The following is a 25264-nucleotide window of genomic DNA, read 5'->3' as shown; positions in this document are numbered from 1 at the left end:
AAGTATTACATTTACTCAATATCCTTGCCACACTTGGTATTTTTCATTTTAATCTTTCTTTATGGTATCACATTATGACTTTAATTTGAACTTAATGCATTTGGCCCATTTTCATAGTGTTATCTGCTTTTTTTTCTAATAAATTTGTAAGAATTCTTTTTTTCCTTAAAGATTTTATTTATGAGATGGGCACCTGGATGGCTCAGTGGGTTAAGCCTCTGCCTTTGGCTCAGGTTGTGATCTCAGGGTCATCGGATCGAGCCCCACATGGAGCTCTCTGCTCAGCAGGGAGCCTGCTTCCCCCTCTCTCTCTGCCTACCTCTCTGCCAACTTGTGATCTTTCTCTCTCTGTTAAATAAATAAATTAAATTAAAAAAAAAAAAAGATTTTATTTGTGAGAGAGAGAGAGAGAGCATGAGCTGAGGGGAGAAGGAGAGTTACAATCACACTCCCCACTGATCATGGAGCCTGACGAGCAGCTCCATGTGGGGCTAAATGCCGGGCTCAATCTCAGGAACCCGAGATCATGACCTGAGCTGAAGTCAGATCCTTAACCCTCTGAGCCACCCAGGTGCCCCAGTTTGTAGGAATTCTTTATATATTCTGTATACCAATATATTCTGTATGAGTTTACAAATATCTCCTTCCACTCTGTGACTTGCCTTTTTCCTCTTTAAATGATGGTGTTTGATAAAGAGAAGTTATTAAATTTGTGGTAATTTAATATGTCAATATTTTTTGCTTTATGTTAGTACTTTTTGGATCCCATTAGGATTTTGTGCTGACTCAAGGAAATCAAATGCAACCAACTGATTTAATTTTTTTCCTGCAAATTTTTTTAAAAACCTATGATTTATGCAGAACATTTTCGTCTCCCTTAAAGATCAGCAGTGCTTTCCCAAGAGTGTATATTTTGAACAACTGTCCTCTTTCTTTTTTTTTAAGTCTTAGACTCTATTTTTTTTATTATGTTGTGTTAGTCACTGTATATACAATGGAATATTACTCAACTGTCCTCAAAAGCATCCACCAAACATCAAGCCTTACATAACTCAATTCCAGAAGATTTTTTCTTCTGTCCTATCAAACCCAGAAATTCCATTGAGTGTATTTCTCATCCTATTTGTTTCTATTCACCCATCTGCTCTATTTTCAGAGATAACAGCGCCTATTAGATATGAAGTTCTCTAACTTCTGCTCTCCACTCCTGTCTCATAAGATAAATCCTCGTCTCTATTTATTTCCCCTCCCCCTGCTTCAGTGGAAGACATCTTATAGAAAGTAGGTCTATCCCACCTTAAAAAACTAAGTTTTTTTTATTCTCTAACCCCTACTAGTTATTCCCATCTCTCTCCTTACGTATGTGATAAAATTGCATGGAACTAAATACACCCACACAATGAGCACATGTAACACTGTGAAATCTAACCGGGACAGATGGATTGTATCCAATTCAATTTCCTGGTTGTGATATTATAGAATAGTTTTTATGCAAGATCTTGCCATTGGGGGAAATTGGGTGAAGGTATATTGGGTTGCACTGTATTATTTCTTATAGCTATACATGAATCTACAATTATCTCAAAATAGAAAGTTAAAACAGAAGCCTTTCTAAAAGTTATCTATAATAATAACCACCATTTATTGATTGCTTGCTGTGGGCTAGGTACCGTTCTAAGCACTGCCAGGTAGATACTATTGTTAACCTCATTTTATAAGTGAGAAAACTAGGGCACAGCGCAAAGTCACTTACACAGGGTCACCCAGCTCATAGATGGCAGAATTAGCATTCAGATACAGACAGCCTCATTCCAAAGGCAGAGCTCTGAAATGCTCTGCTGTACTTCTTGTGTATCAGTCTTCGTATCCTGTCACACTTCAGTCCACCCCCTATAATTTAGCTTCTCTCCCAGTCACTCCCCTGGAGTGCCTGGATCACCAACAAGTCTGTTGTTAGAGCACCTGTGTGGCTCAGTCGGTTAAGCGTCTGCCTTCATCTCAGGTTGTGATCCTGGGGTCCTGGAATCGAGTTCTGAGTCATGCTCCCTGCTCAGCTAGGAGACTGCTTCTTCCTCTCCCTCTGCCCCTCCCCACCCCACAACCCTCCACCCCATTCAAGCTCTCTCTCTCTCTAATAAATAAATAAAATCTTTTTTTTCTTTTAATGTCTGTTGCTAAATCGAATGGATTCTTTTCAGTCCTTACCTTTCTTCCTGCAGCCTTTGATATTGTCCATACATTCAGCAAATATTTATTGAGCACGGTTCCAGACTGCTTTACTGCAGTGAACCAACCAGGCAAAGCTGCCTACAGCTGAAGGTTGTGTATGTCTTTACTTGGTATAGTTAGGGAGTCAGAATCTTCGGTCACTGCTGACTTGTTTGTGGGTGGTCAACAAGCCACCTTCTATGTTCCGTGCTTTTTTTTTGCCCCCCTGTGGCTAAAACAGATCCTATGGTTATTTTGTTTGTTTTGCAACATTTAGTCAGTTTAACTATATTTAGATACCATTTTCACTTTTCCCCAGATAGAAATCTGAACCTTTCCAAACAGTTGTCATGAATATGGATAAATTAAGAGAGCCAAATCCTGAAGTATACTATCCCTTCTTATATAATTATTAACAATAAATTATGAAAGTTACATTTGCCTTTTTACCTACCTTTCTCTGCATAAGAATAATTTGGATTAGTTTTATGCCCCCTTATTTGGAAATACCAAGAAGATCTCTGCAGAATATTAAATAAGTATCGTTCTCTACATTCAAATAAAAAGCTACTCCAAGGAAAATACTTGATTTCATGAAGACATGACGGTGGTTTCTTGCATTTCACCGAAACTGAGCACGTAAGCCGGAGTTGAAGGGAAGGAGTCATTTTGTCTCTTTCTTTCTGCATATGTGTGGTTATTTTCTATATTTTCATTCCTTTTCCTAATTCAGTAAAGAAGAGAAAAATTTTTCTCCCACTTTTTTCATGACAAAAAAATAACTCTTGTTTTATTAATTCTAGTGGAAATGTGTTTTGCTTGATGATTGGAAGCAACTATAATCCTCTTGCTTCCATCCAGGGTAACTGTTTTGGTCTGATAGCTGTTTGTTTACAGCAGCAGTTAGCAATTTGTATGGACAATGCTGCTCTCAATGAAACCCAAATGCCTCTTGGAAGAAAGATGACAGAGTCAGCCCAGCGACTTGCAAAACTTTAAAAGCAATTCCTTGTCAAACATGTGAAAAACAACTCTTCCCTCTCCGCAACTCGAGTCAAAAAATGAGAAACTATCTTACACCAGATGGTGATTCCTTGCTAGTAAAATAGGCCTGGGCTGACTCGGCTCCGTTCCTTTATGTTCCCTTTGCAAAACCCACAAAGAACACATTTGGGGCCACTTTTCAGAGTTGGCAACAGTCTCTGCGTTTTAAGGAAATCATATGGACACACACACAAAAACGCCACGATGGATGATGGGCTTGGGATCCCCAGAGTCTAGAAATGAAATACATAGCCCTTAAATTCTAGGTCATCAGTTCGAACCTGGCCTGGACCCAAGAATCACCCTCTCTGTTGCCAGATTTGGTTGCTTGATTAAATTTGGTTAAAACAGATTGAGAAACGGTTATATTTCCTTGTTGACTAGATCTCCTTTTAAAAGAAGAGGAAGAAAGAGGAGGAGGAGGAAGCAGAGGAAGAAGAGAAGGGGGGGATGGGGAAGAAAGAAAGAAAAGAAAAAAAAAGGGAGAGAAGAAATAGGAACTGAAAAACAAAACAAAACAAAACACTCTATAGGATGATAAAGTGATTCCTAAATTGGAAATTACTGCAGGTCTAGAAGATTTAGTCATTAATTTTAAGGCCAGTACCTTTCTCTACTATTTACATGTGAGCTATTAGAGTGGCTTTCATATATTTAGAAATTATTTAGAGAGAACTTGAATGTGTGTATGTCTGAGTGTGTGTGAACGCGCACACGTGTGCGTGTGTTAATAACCTTGGCTTTTTCTTTTTTTACACTTTAAAAAAAATATTTTATTTATTTGACAGAGAGAGACACAGCAAGAGAGGGAACACAAACAGGGGGGAGTGGGAGAGGGAGAGACAGACTTCCCACTGAGCAGGGAGCCCAATGTGGGGCTCCATCCCAGGGCCCTGGTATCGCGACCTGAGATGAAGGCAGACACTTAACTGACTGAGCCACCCAGGCATCGCTACCTTGGCTTTTTAAAGCTGGAATAGATGCCTCAGGACAAAATGAGACCCCTTCCCTGAGGAGATTGAAGCAGAGTCTGGTCAGCCACTTGCTAGGGATGTTGGGAAGAAGATTTTAGTACTACAATAGTAATTGTATTGGTTAGTTTTAAAATTTTCTTCTGCATCCAAAATTCCATGCCTTATAGAATCAGTTCCCTTTGCCTGTCATTTTTTTTTTTTAAATCACCTTGATTTGGGGTGATATCAGCCACTTGAGGTAATACCAGTTGTCTGTGGAGCCTTGCCTTATATGTAAGAAACCATTGACTGCCTTCGCTAATGTCCTGTTTTATTTCTTTAGGTGTCTGAACACACACAATTAAGTTGGATCCTTACCTGCATGGTCAGATTACCCCGGTTACAGCATTTACACCAGTGGAAGGTAAATGCCAACTATCTGATTAATAAACAAAAAGAAATTCAAAGTCCCCCTTGTGACTGGTTTTTGTTTTTGTTTTTGTTTTTCCTTCTCCTGTTTATTTTCGTGTTCTGCTCTGGGAATCCTGAGTTTACTGGCCTCCCTGGTCTGTCACTCACCAGTAGCCTGAACAGCATCTTAGTTTCTCTGCCTCAGGGTAGTAAATGCAAAATAAGAGGGTTCACCAGGATTCCAATTTAAAAACAGGATAAAAATATCCACATTTTAAACTGATTTTATCTGTGTAGGCCAAATCAGAGTGACCTTTGAATAGATTTGTTAATGACCTTGGACCTACCACATTATAACTAACAAACAGTCGCAATTTCTGGATTACTGCACCCTGAAGCTGCCTGCCATCCCCATGTAATTAGCTGGCAGTAAGGCTTAAATATTTTCACTGTGGAGAGAAGGAACAGCACATTTTATTTAACATTTAAACAAGTTGAGTCCAGGCAACAGTTCAAACCCACAGAAAAATTCAGGCTGTACTTTTTCTAGGAAGTTCGACTGAGAAAGATAAATTGGATAATTCATAGTACTTCATTTCCATTTATTTTTGCAATTGGATAACCTGAGGGTAGGTAGCCCCCAAGTGCGTCAACACTGAATTTCAGTTTCAAACTTCTCTCCAGCATATTTTCAGGGCCATTGGTTTCTTCAGAAGCTGATTCAGAAGCCTCCAGATCCATCGCAGAGAGAAACAAGAGTTTTAAAGTGACTGTGCCGAAATAAGAGGTTAAGGGGTAAAGCTGCAGAGGGATTACAAACAAAATGCTGTCATGTTCTCTACCGTATTTTGGTTTCAGCCAAGACATTCTCATTTTCAAGAAATACTCTAAGTTGAATACCAAAATCCTTTTCAGAAGAACTGAATACTAGTTCAATGGGAATTGCTCCCACTTTAAAATCATGTCTGAGGACCTGCTGATAACACGTGACTAGAGAATGCCCGAACTCAGGTTTCCCCCCACTGTCCAAAACTTGCGCATCCCTAGGAAACCTTTCATAAGCCGAAATGGAATAGAGCCAAGAAGCAAGTACCATTTCATAAAGGCCAAAATCCTCTTCCGTTTTCTTTCAGTTACTGAAAGCGGGCACTAATGTCAGTCTTTTGGAAAAGCAAAGTGGTGTAATGAGAAGTTTTAGGTAGCAGGGGAAACCTATATTCTTGGGAAGCCTTTCCACCAGCCTGTGATTTCTTTTATTTATTTATTTTTTTTTTTGCGAATTATTTATTATTTTTTTAGAGAGACAGAGCATGAGCAGGGGGAGGGGCAGAGGGAAAGGGGAAGAGAGAGAGAGAAGCAGACTCCCTGCTGAGCCCAGAGGCAAAGCAGGGCTTCATCTCATATCCTGAGATCATGGCCTGAGCCAAAAGCAGGAGTGGGTCCCTCAACTGACTGAGCCACCTAGGTGCCCACTGTGGTATTTTATTTGTGGGTAAAAACATGGATTTCAAATGCCAACCTTATCCTAAAGCATGTAACTGCCTTCTCTGGTCATCCCTTCATTAGCAAATATTGGCGATGTCTTCTACAAGTCTCATACCACACTAGGGCTGGAGGTACAGCCGTCAGTAGGACAGACGGAAGTAGCCACTTCCATGAGGCTTGTGGTCTCTTTGGGCAGAGACAATTGCACAAGCAATCAGGAAGTGTGAAAAGTGATCAGAAGGAGGGGTCTCCATACTGTAGGAGCATCTAAGAGCTTGGTTTTGATTGGAGGGGAATAGTAGAGTAGAAAGGTGGGATCTGGGCTACCAAGGTCATGGTTATTGCAGGATTCCACAGCGGGTAACACAGATATGGGAGGCATCTGGGGCACATAATAGGCACTCAATAAATATTAATGCTCTCCACATCTCCCCACTTCCTTTGTAATTTCAAGTATTCTAATATAAAAATATTCTAATATAAAAAGACTATAAATTTAATGCAGTAGTACTTTTAAAAAATTGGGTTCTTTTTCCATTTGCTCATGGCCAAACTAAACTTTTATTATCTTTATCCCAAGATTGCAAACTGGGCTTTATCATGGACTTTGCAATAAAGAGATGTACTGAAGGAATTCTGGGTTCAAACTTTCACATTTCCTTTGAGTGACCTATAGCATTCATTGCTGTAAGCCGGAAAATACTAGAAGTAACCAGAAGAGTTAAGTTTGTACCTGAGTGAGGGAACATCAAGACTAATTCAGAATTGGTTCGATTAAAATTTCTCTTTGTTTCATTTTTTAAATCCCATGACTGTTGGTATTTTGGTGTCCTTTTTTAAGTGTGATTTTGGGGTGCCATGACATTTTTGTCAGCACCGTGGGGGACTTCTCAAGAGGTTTCCACGGTTATAACAATATAGCTTTCGATGTTAACTTGTCAAATTAATTAATAATGGAGTTTCTCTGATTTGGAACCTAGAGACTCTTCTCCCTGGGCTTTAATTAAATGCATCAGAAATAGGGGCAGTGTGGGACCCCTTCCAGGGGCAGTGGTGAAGTGGATTTCCCTTATTCCTGCCTCAGCCTGCAGCAGGAACCCTGCAGTCACATGGCTTTCAGTGTTGCTAGAAGGAACTGAGATATAATGGTAGTACAGTAGCTTTAAAGTTTGCTTAACGTAGTGGTATCATTAGATTCACAGCTGATTTCTTTCCCTCCTCTCTTTTCACCACCCAGGCGAAGGTTGCCACACAGAAGCATGGTGGGACCGTAGGCCTGCTCACATACCCAGTGCTCCAGGCTGCTGACATCCTGTTGTACAAGTAAGGAGCAGAGTGTACCCCTGGGTCATATGCATACTGACGAGAGAGTGTTCGAGCCCATCCCCAAAAGATTTGGCTCACAGGGAACGGAGCTATATAAAGGATTGTGTGAATCAGTTTGTGTCTGTGTGCCTAGCAGACATTCACCCCATTAATCTTCACAACCACCTTGGGAAAGTTGCGCAACTATCATCCGCATTTTACAGATGAGGAAATGAAGGCACGGAGTGGTTAGTCACTCGCCCAAAGTCATGGAGCTAGCAGAGCTTGGGCCCAGGATCTGAGTGTAGAAAGTTTAGGTAGAAGATTGTGGTGCTTGTAACCACTCTGCAGTATAGACTTCCCTGGTAATAATTAAGCTTCAAGAGTTTTAAGTGTTGTTCTCTCAAGCAATCTAGATTGTAAAGCAATGCTGTGTAATAGAACTTGCCTGCAATTATGGAAATGAATCTGTGCTTTCCAAGACCTTAGCTGCTAGCCACAGGACATGTTGGCAGAAGAACTGAATTGTAAATTTTACTTAATTTTAATAATTTAAATGGAAATAGCCACCTGGATCTGATGGCTACTGTGTATGATCAGCTGTTGAGAGCAAGTTTTTCAACACGCTAGGGTGTCCTACTTTTCCTGGACCCATAATCCCTCTAGTCAGCCAATGCTGTCCCTTTACAGGTCTCAGACCCTACAACCAGAGGATGCTGAAGCCTGCCCTATCTGTACTTCTGACCCTATCCCTTTCCCAGTCCTTTCCTGCCATCCCCACATCACCTCCCTTGCCCTGCCAGTTAGCCTTCTAAAGATAAAGCTTCCCAATAAGCATGCTCACAGAGTCAAGCCTCACTTCTGAGGAAAAGGAGAAACTCTGTCAGTCTGTTTTTCCCTGAAGCCTTAACCCTGCGCAAGTGATTCTTCCCTAGGAAAACTAAAAAATTCTTTGCATGTAAATATGACAATAGCATGGAGATGACAGTATCGATACCTCATCGTATGACCCCAGAGCCCTTGTGCCAGTATGATGGAGGCAACCATCATACTGTGTGCTTAGCTTCACAAATCAGGAACGTCCTTTAATACATGCAGGCTATCTTTAATTCTGCTCAAAACATATACATGAGGATTGTGTGGTGTTTGTTGTATTAATTTGAATGTTGGATTCCTAGCAGCATTTATTACTTTTAGTAAGTAACTTTTGACTTATCCTGGAAATCTAGGATTTATCTAGGATAAATCTAGGGAAATCTTTTTCTCCAGGAGTAGCAAATGGAAGTCTAATAAAGGTCTAATACATTTCCCAGCAAAGTAGTGTGTTTTCTCACCTGTAAAATGGGAATATTAATTATAGTTGCACAGAATTAGTCAAAGATTAAAATGAAATATGGGCCAGGGAGTGCTGTGACTGGGAGCTGTCATTTGGTCATGTCTGGTGATGATTGTCTCTAACGATCATAGTCTTATGTCAAATTTCACTTTCAGGAGAGACCTTTTTTTTTTTTTTTTTTTTTTTAAAGAAAGAGTGAGTGGAGACAGGGGCAGAGGGAGAGGAAGAGAGAGACTTTTTTTTTTTTTTTTTAAGATTTTATTTATTTATTTGACAGAGAGAGATCACAAGTAGGCAGAGAGGCAGGCAGAGAGAGGGAGAAGCAGGCTTCCTGCTGAGCAGAGAGCCCAATGCGGGGCTCAGTCCCAGGACCCTGAGATCATGACCTGAACCAAAAGCAGAGGCTTAACCCACTGAGCCACCCAGGTGCCCCGGAAGAGAGAGAATCTTAAGCAGGCTCCACACCCAGTGTGGAGCCTGAAGCTGGGCTCAATCTCCTAACCCTGAGATCATGACCTGAGCCAAAATCAAGAGTGGGAGGCTTAACTGACTGAGCCACCCAGGTGCCCTGCAGAATTTTTTTTTTTTTAATTTACTTATTTGAGAAAGAGAGAGAACATGAGAGAGAGCATGAAAAGGGAGAAGGTCAGAGGGAGAAGCAGACTTCCTACGGAGCTGGGAGCCCAGTGTGAGACTCGATCCCGGGATTCCAGGATCATGACCTGAGCCAAAGGCAGTTGCTTAACGCACTGAGCCATCCAGGCGCCCCTGGGGGACTTCTTTATAGAAGCAAAGGCTGAAGTTTGTCAGCACCAGGAAACGGAAGCCCATGAGCACAGGTGATTTCCTTAACAGTTCAAGAGCTTTCCTGTGAGAGTCCTCTAAGCTCAGGGCTGTGAAAGAGAGTAAACTTGAGCAAGAGTGATTGTCCCCTTTGTGATACTATGGAGCACAGAGTCGGGGGGAACTTTGCCAGTCCTCTCCTGCAGTTCCCTAGCTTTACAAACACAGCCCAGGGAGGGTAAGCACTTTACGCAAACCTGCACAGCCAGTCAGTGGACAGTGGAGCATCTGGGCCTGGTTATGGTCTCCTGAAGCCTATGCTGACCTTCCTTAAGGAACCAAGAGTTATAGTCAGGGGCAAGATCATCACATAAGCAACAAGGATGATGAGTTGATTTTTTGCTCATTGCCCAAAATACAATTAGCAGAATGATAACATCCTACCATTGCTTTCATCTTTGAAGTTACCATTGCTTTCATCTTTAAAGTTAGGAGCCAATGGGGCATAGCTCAAGGGGTTATTGAGAATGTATGAATTGGTATCACCTACCATATGCTCAGTACAAATGTTTCAAGAGTACAAGCAACATTGTAAGAGGCTGACACCCGGCAAGAGTAGCTCCTGATCACTGTTTTCAAGCCAGGCCTGAGGTTGTGAAGGTCTTCTTTTACAAAAAGAAATTTTGGATAATTATTTCTCACATTTAGTTAATGCTTCCAAGGATAAGTTGCCCCCCAGGTAATTTCCAACCTCAGTTACCCCCCACCCCCCAGCCAACTCCCGGGAAGCAAAGAAATTCCCATACTATACATATCCCTTCTTTAACTCTTACTGATCCATTTGGTAGTTAGCATATACACTAAGAATGCCATGCAATACCTTTCTTTTTCCTCTTTTCTAAAAGGTAGCTATGGTAGCAGATTGTTATGTATCCCCATCAGGTTTCTGATGTTTTATATATAATTCATTAAGCAGAGAAATTTATTTAAAGTATTAAGACCAGGTAATTACCTACGTTCAAGACGACTGCCTCCTACCTTAGCTTGCAACCATCTACCTGCAACGCTATAATTAGATCCTGGGTGTGGAACAGACAACAGCATGCTCCTTTTCTTAAGAGAAACAACCCTGCATTTGCCTCCTATCTGCTCTCTGGCCAGACCTCGAGCCTCTGCACATTCTCTGCTTGTAGGCTCTGGTCCTTTGGGCTCCTTTCTCCTGCCTTCCTCCTTCAGACTGCCCCCCTGGGGGCTGTTGCTCCACACACGTATCCCACATTTCTTGGGCATGTTTGTCCTTTGGACCCCTCCTAAGTATGCAGACAAGTACCATAAAACCAGTTCTGGTTTCTGCAGCATTAATGCTGCTAACGTACATTTCTTACCTGTTTCATTATGCTTCGCCTCCCAGGCTTAGAAATGCCTAACTGCTTCGTATTAAGTAGCAGAGACAGGACTCAAACCCAGGTCCGGTTTTTAGCCTGTGCTGTTGTTTTCCCTACCGCACAGCTCAAGCACTTGCGGTATTTTTTGTTTGATTTTTTGTTTCAGATAGTTCTAGATTTGGAAACAGGTCATAACTGGAATGTCTATGAATATTTACGTTGTAAATATAACAAACAAGCAAGTTAGACGGATTCAAAAAACATTTGTATTTTCTCCCTCCAGCCAACCTCTTTGTAGCCTCTTTACTAAATGTTGATGCAAACCGTGTGTAGATTTTGTGTTTGCTTTTGTCAATAACAGCACTGGAGTAAGTGGGACATGGTGGGCCAGAGAATAAACACAAGAGAAGGGAATGAAAGGAGAGCCTCCCAGATAAGCATGTGAAAGATTTATTCCATTGTTTTGGTAGAACTTGGTATGAGACCCAGGAATGGAAAGCTGAGACTGTCTTAGGCTTGAGAATATAATAAAATAGCAGATATTTGAAGAGGGGCAAGATACTGAACAATGGCATTTGCTCCAAGTTTTTATTTTGCATCTGCATTCTTTTTCTGAATATCCAATTTCAAATAACTGGCTATATATTAAGTAAAGGCTTCTGTCTCCCTTCCTCTCTCTCTCTACATACACACACAGTTTTTATTAACATATAGTAAATACATGTTAAGTACCTGCGGTGCTGCTTATCCAGAGAAAGGCTCTCTGCATGGACTTGAGCGAAGGGAAGGAAGGAATTAACAGAGGTGGGCATAGTGGTCAGGCACTACACACAAGCTAACTATTCAGATTCTCCGAGCGGCTTTGCAAGACAGGTAAGGGATATCATCCCCATTTTACAGATAAAGAAATGAAGTTTGAGAGAAGTGCTACTGAGTCTGCTCAAACAGACATAAGAGCGATCACCTGGGCTAACCAGTGTCTCTTCTCCGAGAACACAATCAGAGGACTATGGGAAGGGGGTAAGAAGAGAGTGAAAGCAAAAGCTGACATGACGTAGGAAAATGAGCAAACAGAGGCCTCAGGAGCTGTGAGTAAACAGAACCAAAGCCAACCAAAATCAGAGCGTAGAGAGGATGACGACTGGTTGGCAAGCTTCACACTTGCTAATTCCAGAGAAGAGATGAATTGACCATAATGTCTGAGAATGCCATCGAGGACAATCGAGATCATCTGTTCCTAAAACTGCTTGAGGGACTTCTGGTTCTTGAATTACACCCTTTCTCTGTGAGGCCGGTCTGTCCCAAATTTTTGTGAGATCCTGAAAGCTGCTGGCCAAACCTCATTGTAGCCATCTGCCGCCATCCACATACTCACCCACAAATGCCAAGCAGGACTGTCTTCTCTCCATCACTTTCCAGCTCGAGGGTGAGAACCTACGGTAAACCAGAAGCCTATGGAAATGTAGTTTCCAGGCTGCGAGCCCCTGGAAATTGACAAATAGCACAGAAGGAAGAGGGTGGCGCTGAGATGTCCACAGATAACCCAATCCTGGAAGCAGTGGGAAGTGCTTTGTGGTTTTCGGGATGGAGTGAGATGATCTGATTTATATGTTTAACACGGAACTGATTGAAATACAGAGAATGACTTGCAGTGGGACAAGAGCCGCTGGGGCTGTCTAGAGGCTCTTTCACTAGTCTGTTTGGGTCATGATGGTGTCAGTGAAGATGAAGTCAGTAAGCTAATGCAGGAGGTAAAAGGGGTAGAGCTTCATAATGGATGGATGGGTATGAGAAGGAGGTCTCAGGTGATCCCACCGTTCTGACTTGTGCAGTTGAATTGATGCTGTTGCCATTCATGGAGATCACACTGAAAGAGGACTAGCCAGAAGAATTTATAGCTTCGTGTGGTGTTTTCTCTACTCCTGGAGTTTGTAACTCCCTAGAGGGCACAAACCTTCACTATATCTCTAACAGGACCTAGCACAGGCCATGCACATCGTAGGTGTTCAGGAAATAATTCCTAAATTAGAGAGTCATTAAGCATATCCAATAAGGAGCCAGTGATGGTGAGTTCATCCTTCACGAAAGGAAAAACAGCACCAAACTTCACCCAACCCAGGCCGGTTAAAGGCAGCAGCACTGAAAACTCACAAACACAGCCAAAATAGGAATGAATGAATGAATAAGAGACCCGCTCTCTGTGAGCAGATACATGTAGGCAATGATGATTCATCTGGACACCAATTCTACAGGAGGGTGAGGTAGATCCCAAGTCAACATGAATAGAACAAGGAAACAAGCAGAAGAAAACAAGGAGTTAGTCACCGAGGAAGAAGACCAGATGCGTTATTATGTGACAAAAGTTATAACAATCAAAATTATGAAAGGCTTTTGTTTTCCGTTGGGTTTAAGAAAGAAGCACAGTCAGGATAAGAAAAAAAAGAAAGAAAAGAAAAGGAAAAAAAGGTAAGAAATGAAAAAGAAAAAGAAAGAAAAGAGGAAGAAAGGAAAAGGGAAGAAAAGAAAAACTGGGGGAAAAGAGAAGGCATTAATATGGAGAGCATTGTGTAGGTATGAATTTTAAAAGAGCAGCTCTAAATTATTTGAAGTGAAAGGAAGATGATGAGGAGAGAGGTTGGAAATGTGAAGAGAATAAGCCCCATAAGTGAGCAGAATCAAAGACAGGCTGAATTCATGTAAAGTGTAAACTCAGTGGATGAGAAGTAGGGGCCAAGATAAATTATAGGAGGTGAAAAGAGCAGCAGGAGCAGAGGGAAGAAAGGCTAGAAACAAACAAACTAAAATCAGATGAAGAAGCCAAGGCGAGCAATAGGACCAGGTGAAAAAAATTAAAATTTTTTAATCTCCTTTTTTTTTTTTTTTTTAAAAAAAGGCAAAACCTCACAGAATTGTAAGAAAAGAGGCAAGGATCTCACAGAAAGCAAAGATGCATGTAGAGTCATTATGAAAACTAAATGTGTTTTCTGTTTAGCTTGGTTGCTTTGTGGATCTGGAACCATTTTGACATGTGGAAATATTCATTTTGATGTGCCTAAAGTGTATTGATTATGGTAATTGTTTTTTCTGTGTTAGCTGCAGTCCATTGTGATTTCCTATGGGCTACTGTAATTGCTTTTTAACCTGCCCTGTTGGCTAATTTGGTTTGGGGGAGTCAGAGTGACCTCTGCACGTCAGCCTCACTAGAATCACAAGGCGGGAGTAGCAGAGTCCAGTCAAAGGAGGGAGACTTAAAAAGATGGGGTTGTGCGCCTGTACCTCAGAGAGGAGCCCATGCGGGCTTGTGGGCACTGAGGGAACATAAAAAGGAACATTGTTGGTTTTACCACTGATGAAGCCGGGGACCTTCTTCTGATCCAGGCTGTGTGGAAGAGATCAATGGACAAAGCCCTAACGCTCGTTATATTGAATTTCCTAAATTCATATAGGACCTCAGAAGGAGAGAAACCACTTCCTGATCTGTTGTCATGGTCCCTATGCTCTGCCTGCCTTCCTTCCTTCTTCCTTCCTTGCTTCCTTTCTTTTTTTAGATTATATTTATTTATTTGAGAGAGAGAGAGAGGGAGAATGAGTGCAAGCAGGGGGAGGGGAAGAGGGAGAGAAACAAACAGACTCCCCGCTAAACAGGGAGCCTGATGGCAGGGCTCGATCCCAGGAACCTGAGATCATAACCAAAGCCACAGTCAGACACTTAGCTGACTGAGCCATACAGGTGGCCCCTATGCTTTTCCCTTTCCATTCATTATTCTGTTGCTGTTTTCTTTAAATTAAAGGGGTTCTCAGATTCCTTAATAACATGCCGTTCATATTTGGGGATTGCCTAATCAGATAGGTCAAATATGTTTTCTATCTGTATCAGGATTGCTGCTGAGATCTGTGACTATCCCTGAGATTATACATTAGTATTTATGTTTGTGGTGTAAATCACCAATCAAAAAAGGAAAACGATCCTGGTTTGAAAAAAAGTCACAGTGGACCTCACAGTGAGGTCCCTGATAGGATCAGTTTTTCACTATTTTGTCCTTCATCAGGTCAGATATTAATGAATATATATTCTAATCAATAGCTAATGTTTATTGAGCTCTACTGTCAAGTACTCTGCTTGGTTATCTCATTTAATCCTTGAAACAGTCCTGTAAAGTAAGCATCATCATGACCCCCAACTCCAGACAGAGGCTCAGAAAAGTAGGAAGCTGGGCCTGTGATGGCTCATCCTGTAGCTGGTGGAGCTGTGGTGTAAGCTCAGGTAGTCTGACTCCTGGGTCTGGGCTCTGATCCTCTAAACTGATGACGAACTGATTTCATTGTGATTTTTCTATTGCTATAAAACTATCCCGGTCATAGTGCCCTCTTCTTGAGATCATTCCCTTATTCAATAAATATTTACACTTGATCTTAGCCTAAAGGTCAAGAAATGATTACTTATTCAATAAATATTTCTTGAGCTCTGGGCAGCTGTAGTGGGGATTAGAAATTAAGAACAAAACAGACAAGCTCTCAAACTTATTTTTTAGCAGGAGAGAAAACAACATACAATTAAATAAACAAATGAAATAAAATAATTTGATTAGGACTAATACTAGAAAGAAAAGAAATAGGATATGTGGAAAAGAATAAAAGGGAGGGGTGCCTGGTTGGCTCATTCAGAACAGCATATGACTCTTGATCTTGGGGTTATGAGTTCAAGCCCTGCATTGGGGGTAGAGATTTCTTGGTTGGGGGAAAAAGGAAAGAATAAGAGGGAGAAACCAACTTTGGAGAGTATGTTTAGGGAACACTTCTCTGAGGAGGTGATATTTAAGCTTAGACCCGAAATAAAGGAACCAAGGTGTTAGAGGTATGGGAGAAACATTCTAGTAGACCAGAGGAAGTATCTCCACAGACCTAACTCCCTGCCTCAGATGTTTGACCTGTAAGCTATCCAGGATACATGATTTCACTGTCTTTATAGTCTTGCAGAGAGAGAGTCAACAGTTTATTTCAATGTTCTAATGTAGTTTAAATGATCTTACATATGTTCAACAAGAAAAGAATTAAAAATCACTGCTACTATTTCTGATCTTGTGAACATCTTAGTGCATTTCCTTCAAATCAGTTTTTAAGCTAATATCTCTTCTTTGTTTTCCACGTACAAGGCTCTAGGCTACAAGTTTTGCATGCATCATTTTATTCTCTCTTCAAACAACTCCAGGAGTAGGCAGTTGTTTTAAAATGAAAACACAAGGGTGAAGAGGTCAAGTAACCTGTCCGGGCACATGCAGCTGGTCAGGATGGAATCTGACCCCAGAACTGCCTGACGAGAGTCCCCACTCTAACCACCGTGGCTTCTCCTTGGCGTGAGTGCAGGTTATATGTATTTTCCCCCAAATTTATATCCTGCTGTTTTGTCTTCTATTTTTCCACATCATTAAATATTGACAGGTTTTTTTTTTTATTCCTTGTTGTCTGTCTCATGCTATACAGACTGAGCGTTCTTTCCTTTTACCTATTCCCATGATTCCAAAGGTGTGCTTTCTGTGTTTAAATCCAGTAGTGATCATCTTTTAACGAAGACCACCCACTGAGAACAAATAGAGGCTATTTATTCAGAGCTTGCTACAGCAGGGAAAACCTCCACCATCCCTTGGATTTCGTGTTTCATGTTTCAAAGAGACTTGAAGGCAGGCAGGGGAGCATAGAGGCTTTGTGGTGGCAAAAGGGAAGATTCAGGTATGCTCTGATTTGAGGTTGTTGCCACAGGGAGGCTGGAGGCTGGCCAACTAGAAGGGAGACTCTTATGTGATTAGTTTGGGGAGTATATGTGACTTTCCCTGGTTGGTCCTGAGTTGGAGGAAGCAAAGACAAAGAGTCAGGGACTTGGCACTCATTAACAGAGTCTAAACCATTCCAGGCCAGAGGAGTTGAAATCAGTGTCACATAATGAATGAACCTCTAGCTGTATAGACAATGCATCTTGAGCACCTTTTTTTTTTTTTTTTTTTTTTTAAAGTAGACTCCATGCGTAGCACGGAGTTCAGTGTGGGGCCTGAACTCAGGAACCTGAGATCAAGACCCAAGCTGAGATCAAGAATCGGGAGCTTGGAGCACCTAGGTGGCTGTCAGGCCTCCGCTCTTGGTTTTAGCTCAGGTTGTAATCTCAGGGGTTGGGTTGTGAGATCAAGCCCTGCCTTGGGCTCTGTGCTCAGAGTCTGCTGAAAGATTCTCACCTTCTGCCCTACCCGCATGCTCACGCCCTCTCTCTCTCTCAAATAAATCTTTAAAAAAAAGGCGGGGTGGGGGGGGGGGCGCTTAACTGACTGAGCGACCCAGGCGCCCCTTGAACACCTTTCTGAAAAATGATATACCATTTTAGAATTCTGTTCCCTGCCTAGCTACTGTGATTTGAAGGGTTATGAGATTTTAGACACTGTGCTAAGCACCATACATGCCTTGTCTCAGTTTATCTCCACAACAAGAGTATGGGGTAAATATTATTATTCCCATTTTACAGTAAGAAAGTTGCCTATGATAGAATTGTATGATTTACACAAAGTAACACAAAACGAGTGTCAGAGTTGGGATTTGAAACTGGCCTATCCCCAAAGCCCGTGCTCTTAAATGAGTGCTATGCTGAATCTCTCGTGCTCGCTCTCAATCTCTCTCTCTCTGTCTCTCACACACACACACAGCCCAGCTACATGAGTATTTGAGGGGCTATATGAAAACATAACTAATGTTCAGAGGTTTTCTTTAATAAATAAAATGTGTTACTTCCATACAAAAGAAGTGTCAAGGAGTTGCTTTTAAACCTATTGCTTATTCTAAACTTCAGAACATTTATCAGCATTTCTTAGGAAATATACATGGAACTATTTTATGACACAAACAAATATTAGTTTCATTAACTAACAACCATAACTTACTTTTGACCAGGAAGTACTGAATATATATTCACCAGACTTGTCTCCCCGGGACTTCTGGGTTATTATAAAAGATAATTTTGAATCAAATTGAATACAAATAATATTAATGTAAATATATAAACTTGAATCAAAATTTCCCCCTATGTGACTATTCAAAAGAACCTGCTATGAAATCATATAAATTCCTTAGGTTCTATAACTGTAGTACAGGAATGTTCTTATGCAGCTATTAAAAAATTCTGTTAATGAAGACCACCTAGAAACATGGGAAATATCTATTAGGTTAACATAAAAGATAGTATGCATATTATACTGCAGTTATGTAAAATTATACATCCACATAGACAAGAACAAAGACTGGAAGGTAATTTGCAAAAAGGAAAATAATTGCAAAATAATGAAGGATCTTTCAAATTTTTTCAAAATGCTCTCCAGTGTTTTACTATATTAAAGTAGCTAGTTTGGATGCTAGACAGCTTTATTAAGCAGACCAGTAGCCTGTGGACGATAATTCACAAGGGAAATAAGAAGATCTCTGCCAGTTTTTTGAGAACCACTCCTTAACCGGGTATAAGAGGTTTTCCTCTCCATTACAATGGAGAATAATTTTCCTTCTCTGTTTTGAAAAGCTGTTATTTTTCCACTCAAAATGTACCATTTCATGTAAATATTCACGTTGACTTTCACGCAGCTGCTTTCACAGGAGGAACCTTAAACTCCTTTGATCAAGAAGTGATAGCAATTTATTCTCTTTTTATTAGCAAGTGTAAACTTGGAATCAAGTGTAAACTCCCCAGCCAAGCATTAAAGACTTAAATCTTAAATCTTAAATAAAAGACTTAAAATCTCCTGTCTCTCCCTAGTAATACTTCAGGAGAAAGTTTTCTCCATCAAGACTGCTCTGTAATGGTTAATTCTTCCCTTGTTTGATGTACCTCATTGAGATCCAACACTACAAATTTTATATATGAGATTAAAATAATGGTAAACGAACTCCTATATTCTAATATTTTTGGCTCGCATCTTTATTTTTTAATAAAATATTATGGGATAAAATTCAAGTCTCCTCTGTTCTTTTTCCCAGAACCATTTTCCTCCCTCCTTCTCTGGAGATGGCTACAATCATGGATTTGGGGAGGAGCTTCCAGAATCTTATTATACTTACACATGCAGCTGTAAACAATATATTTTCCTGTGTACTTTTAAGGTTTATGTGTCAGTGTACTCTACATGTCTCTCTCCTACAACTTGATATTTTTTTCATTCAACGTTGTTTTTGAGATCTCTCTGTACTTTACTGATAAATACGTTCATTTAAGCTCCTCATGGCATATTAATTGTACTGTGATTGCAATTTACTGGAAAACGAAGGAGCCTCTTCCAGAAAGATCTTGTTACTCCCCTTATGACAGGGAGGAAAAACTCTTGCCTGAAGAGCTTTCTGCCATCTTTGATTTGCAGGGTGGGGTGGAGTGGCTTTCAAGTGTGAGCACAAGCGCCGAAGTAAAAAGCATCTGGTCACAGCTCGGATAATGTGTGCTGACTGGGTGAGGGAATGAGGAGTGGTTTTAAAACACAATTATGCTTCGAGCATATGCTCTTTGAGATACCATTCCTCCCTCCCAGCAAGATCCTGTCACACAGTGTTGATGGCTGTATTCTTCTGCTATGGAAGAAACAGAACTAGAGTAGACAAATGTCTCTTTGGCATTAGTCCGATACATAGATAAAGACTTGGGTCTCAACATTCCCTCTGTAGTTGGTGAACATTTGTTGAACACCAACAGCGAAATAGGCACAGGAAATGCAGCTGCTTGCAAGATCATTTCAGTATAAGCAGGAGCCTTGCTGAGCTTTTCTGTCTTTTATTAAAGGTCCACACACGTTCCTGTCGGGGAGGATCAAGTCCAGCACATGGAGCTTGTGCAGGGGCTAGCACGAGAGTTTAACAAGAAGTATGGCGAGTTCTTCCCGGTGCCCAGGTCCATTCTGAGTAAGTAACAAACACAGCACTGTTAAATCAGGCCAGTTTCCAAGACGGGATTGGATAATGGACTGGGGCTTGCAATTTCCTTGGGACTAAACTTGGCTTTCTTGTGGACTGGCTTCAGGATTTGGAACTAGGATCCCCATCTTTTTCTGTCCTGTGGGACAGGCAGATCTCATTACATTATTGAATAAAATAGCCAAAAGAGTTTGAAAAGTATGGGAAAGACTAAAAATGAAAAATAATCAAATTCATTAAATTATGTAACACACACATGTATATGTATTGGTAAATTATATAATACTTTATATAGACTTTATATATATTTTATATATTTCATATATATATAAATATATACTTTATATATATTTTATAAAGACTAAAAATGAAAAATAATCATTTTCATTGTAAAGCATTATATAATTTACCAATTATATTTCTTTAGTAAATTATGTTATATTGAATATATATTAATAAAGTAATGTATTAATATTATATTAAATATTAATATAGTAACCTATGCAATACTTTATAATGAATTATATATGATATATACATATATTCTTCCCTATTTTATGGATGGAGAAACTAAGGCTTGGCAAGGCTAATTTTGCATCCAAGTCACATATCAAGTTAATGGCAAAGATCTGATTCCAAAGCCATTGGACCTTGCCTTCCCTAGTCACAAGAAAAAAAAGTCATAAGAAGGAGAACTGCTGAATCACCAGGTTGATAAAACAAGAAGGAGTTGATCATTCTCACACCCTCTTTTCTTAAATGCCCAACACTGATAGGAGGTATAATCCCCCCACTGGATCTGAAGCCTCACCAGCAGCTGGGAGACTACACAAGTTTGGAAGGTTCTGGAGGAAAGAAACTGTGTTTCTCTATCAACATTTTGGTAGGGATGTAGATTTGTGGCAGGGGCAGAGATCATTGAGCCTAAGCGCTGTCCATCTTTATTAAACTGACAACATTTTATAGGCATATAACATGGGCCCAGTATATGAGTTCAGAAGCATAAGGCAGGTAAAAATTTCTAAGCTATTCCAGTAATTCACACAAACAAAAAATGGGCCTACCATGCATTGAAATAAAGCTTCTTTTAGCAATAAGTAATAGTTTAATGTTCTTGCCTATTATTATTTTACCTATTTCAACATAGCCATAAAACAGGCAATTATTAATAACACTGGTTTATAAAGCACAGCTTAACATCTTGATTCTATCAGAGCAATAACCAAGTCGTGTGTGTGTGTGTGTGTGTGTGTGTGTGTGTGTTGGTATACACTTACATAACTGTGGTAAAGAAATGAAAGGATTGCCATAGATTGTTAAAATTTGTTGGGGGGAGGAAGGGCAGTGTTCTAGGCAGAGGGTAATTAGCTCACAGGGATGAGCAGAGAGGAAAGGAGAGAGGAGAGGAAAGACATAGACCAGACTTCTTAGAAAGGTATGCATGGCTAACACACAGAATGATTTCATTTGTCTAAGATTAAACATTGTATGTATATGGAAGCATTAAAAGATGCATGAAAATATGATCAACCAAATGTTAACAGTTTTATTACATGTTTCAGGTGATCTTTATTTTCATGCTTATATAAATGGCTTGAATTTTTCACAATGGGTATTTCCTATTTTTATAATCAGATAAAAATAATAAGGTCATATGACAAGAAATAATAAGTGTTGGTGGGAATGTGGAGAAAGAAGAACCCTCGAGCACTGTTGGTGGGAATGCAGACTGGTGCAGCCCCTGTGGGAAACAGCACGGAGAGTCTTCAAAAAATTAGAAATAGAAATACCCTGTGATCGGGTAATTCCACTACTGGCTATGAAAACACTAACTCAAAAAGATATGTGCACCCCTGTGTTTATTGCAGCATGATTTACAATAGCCAAGATACAGAAGCAACGTAAATATCCATCAGCAGGTGATGGATAAGGGAGCTGTGCTATTTAGACACATGCTCAATCATATATGCTCAACCATAGAAAAAGATGAGGTTGTGCCATCCGAGGCAACACGGGTGGACCTAGAGGGTGAGTCAGACTGAGAAAGACAAATATCATATCTCATTTACGAGTGGAATCTTAAAAGAGCAAGAATAAATAAACAAAAAGCAAAATCAGACCTGTAAAAACAGAGAGCAAACTGATAGTTGCCAGAGGGGAAGAGGGGGGTTAGACAAAATGGGTGAAGGGGAGAGGAAAGTACAGGCTTCCAGTTATGAATGAGTAAGTCACGGGAATAAAAGGCACATAAAAGCCACAGCATAAGGAATATAGTCAGGGTGGTAACATTGTAGGTGATGGACAGTAGCTACATGTGTGGTGAACATAACATAATGTATAAATTTGTCAAATCAGTGTTGCACACTGAGATTGGAGTAACAAGGTGTGTCAGCCATAATCGTTTATAATAATAATAATAATAATAATAATAATAATAATAATAAAGCCCTTTGGTCCCCTTGGCACTTTCTAAGATCTAGACACTGATATTCCTGGTGTGATGTTTTCTGATCCTGTTCTTGTCTTCTGGCTTTGGTGTCGGTGTGCATCTGCTGGCGTTGTTCTCTAGCATCCATGAAGAAGGTAAAATCCCTCCGTGATCCTTCTGTCAAAATGTCTAAATCAGACCCTGATAAACTGGCCACGGTCAGGATAACAGACAGCCCTGAGGAGATCGTGCAGAAATTCCGCAAGGCTATGACAGACTTCACATCGGAGGTGACCTACGACCCAACTCGCCGAGCCGGGGTCTCCAACCTGGTGGCCATTCACGCAGCGGTGGCCAGCCTCCCCATAGAGGAAGCGGTCCAGCAGGGTGCAGGCCTGGACACAGCTCGCTACAAGCTGCTGGTGGCCGACGCCGTGATTCAGCGGTTTGCTCCCATCAAGAGGGAGATTGAGAAACTGAAGATGGACCGGGGCCACCTAGAGAAGGTTTTACAGATGGGATCCACCAAAGCCAAAGAACTAGCCCACCCCGTGTGCCAGGAGGTGAAGAAATTGGTGGGGTTTCTATAGGAAGCTTCCCCGCATGGCAGAAAGGTTGTTATGTCTTGAGGCCTGTGCACTCCTAATTAATAAAGGCAGCTTTCCTCCCAAATGAAAAATGATGGGCTTGGAGACATTTAGTTCTGGTACACAGGATTATTGGCTTCATATGATCAATAAGAATTTGTAACTTTCCAATAGAGCGGCGTTCTAAATCCCGTCAGCAAATGCTGTGGCCAAGAAAGAAAGAAGGCCTGACTCTCTGAATCCTGAATTATTTGAGGCACACGCCTCACCCTGAGTTTAGGTACACAGATGTGACTGAGGTGTAATTTGGCAAATAATGATATCATTTGTCTCTCCTTCTGGAGTACCTACTATTAGGGGTGCTCACTTTATGTGTCCCAGCCCTTTCAAATGTTTTCGTTTTGTTTTGTTTTGAAGTAATCTCTACATCCAACGTGGGGCTCAAACTCACCACCTGGAGATCAAGAGTCTCACGCTCCACTGACTGAGCCAGCCCCTTTGTCCCAACCCTTTTAAAAAGTAGTACTTAGATTCTTAGACTTATAATCCTTGGGATGTCGTTTGGACCCATTTGTGTTGAGACCTTATAAAAATAAATTGATTATTATAGTTCATTTGTCACTGAGATAGTACCTGTCTAAATGTATTAAGTTGTTTAACTTGTCCCTGATGAAACCACACTGACTGTCCCAGTAAGTATAGTTTTGTTTTGTTTAATTCAGAAATACATGATACTATCTTCTTTTTTCTTTTTTGAAGATTTTATTTTTTTATTTATTTGACAGATAGAGATCACAAGGCAGGCAGAGAGAGAGGAGGAAGCAGGCCCCCTGCTGAGCAGAGAGCCCGATGCAGGGCTTTATCCCAGGACCCTGGGATCATGACCTGAGCCGACGGCAGAGGCTTTAACCCACTGAGCCCCCCAGAAACCCCATGATACTATCTTCTGAGAAGGTTCCGTGATTTCAGCTTGATTGATTTACAAGAGCCCAGGTTCCAGGATCCTATTTGTAGTTAAATACTTCTTTGCCTTCGCTCCCAGTTCAACATCACCAGCCCCTGGGAAATGTACCGGGGGATTGGCATCTTACCCCTCAGGAAATCGAGGCCCAGAGAATACATTACCTTGTGCAGCGTCTATCACTCAGTAAGAAGCAAGTCCAAGATTAAAACCTTCACTCCTTTAAGAGTGCTGTTTTTCCCATTAGCACAGAACCATAAAGAGCAGGATCTATGGGACTCCAAACATTCTTATTTTGAACGTGAATACTTGATATACAAGACCTGAACTGTAGCACTGTTCATATCGGTAATTCAACCCATAGCTGCCTGCTTTAAATCTGGATTCAGCCAACCTTGGTCGTATTTGCTTCTCGGAATCCCCAAAGCAGATCCCAAGTTCTGTCTCCTAATCTTCTCAAGGCAGAGACGCTTCAAAGTATCCTGCCAGACCACCATAGTAATGAGGCCTGACATTGCAGATTCTCCCGATGAGTGGAAGCTTCTCACCTCCCCTCTACCTCAGCCCCTTTGAGTAATAATGAGTCACTCTAAAACCTAGCTTCTCTGCACTTTCTGAATATGGAAATGACAATCCTGACTTACCACAGCAGGATCTGTTAGCAAGCTTGATTTTGTAGGGGAAATTGCTTGTAAGTTTTTTTGTCAGTGGGTACCATGATCATAAGGGACTAGAATGTTGGGCAAAGAATTTGTTTAAAGGTTTATTTATTTATTTATTGGGGGGAGGGGGGAGAGAAAGCACAGGGGGAGGGTCAGAGGGAGAGGAAGAAGGGGAGAACCTCAAGCAGGCCCCTTTCTGAGTGCAGAACCTGATGCAGGGCTCGATCCCATGACCCTGAGATCATGACCCGAGCTGAAATCAAGAATCCGAAGCTTAACCGACTGAGCCACCCAGATGCCCCACAAAGAATTTTTGTTCATGTTCCTTAAGGAAAGGAAGTAGAGTAGTCCTTTTATCAAACAGATATAAGTACACAAAACACTGCATCCCGGAATCTACCCCAGGTAGGTTTTCTTGGAATGTGATATCTATAGTCCTAGAGCCTCTTTGGGCATAGTTCCTCCAGGGCTCTTTTCCTCCCCTTTAAAAGAAACCCAAGTGTGAATGCTAGAAAATGACAAAATTAAAGATGGACCTATCAAACCAATTGTTTGTGTCTGTGTATTATTTTTTAATCTGCTTGCCACACCTTTCATCCACAGAACTAAAGGTGCCATGGAAAGAATCTCTGTGGAGAAAAACTAGGGGACTAGGATGACTTTCAAGGAGCAAAGCCCTCACAGTGAATGTGGGCTTGTGACTAACCATCCTGCTCTGGTTTTCTTTGCAAGTGACCTGAGGGCTCCTCAGGTCCAAAATGCACAGCCATGACTGAGAGACTTGCCAGTGA

The 25264-nt window shown here is 40.9% G+C and overlaps 1 protein-coding gene across 2 annotated transcripts in view; it reads left to right on the top strand.

The window, feature by feature from the left end:
- Positions 1–25021, top strand: part of WARS2 (tryptophanyl tRNA synthetase 2, mitochondrial) — a 95707-nt gene extending 70686 nt beyond the window's left edge. The window contains exons 3-6 of one of the 2 annotated variants that reach the window (XM_059136710.1): positions 4549–4629; positions 7339–7424; positions 19705–19823; positions 22405–25021. In XM_059136710.1, coding sequence (XP_058992693.1) covers positions 4549–4629; positions 7339–7424; positions 19705–19823; positions 22405–22853 — 735 coding nt within the window. In that variant the 3' untranslated portion in view covers positions 22854–25021. Of the gene's footprint in view, positions 1–4548; positions 4630–7338; positions 7425–19704; positions 19824–20611; positions 22385–22404 lie in introns of those variants that run through there. The other variant, XM_059136711.1, reaches the window with a different exon arrangement.
- Positions 25022–25264: the final 243 nt, after the last annotated feature.

The sequence above is a fragment of the Mustela lutreola genome, chromosome 10 (assembly GCF_030435805.1).
Source record: "Mustela lutreola isolate mMusLut2 chromosome 10, mMusLut2.pri, whole genome shotgun sequence".
NCBI classification, from domain to species: domain Eukaryota; kingdom Metazoa; phylum Chordata; class Mammalia; order Carnivora; family Mustelidae; genus Mustela; species Mustela lutreola.
The sequence above is the reverse complement of the archived record's forward strand: the minus strand, read 5'-3'. Positions and strand labels throughout refer to the sequence as shown.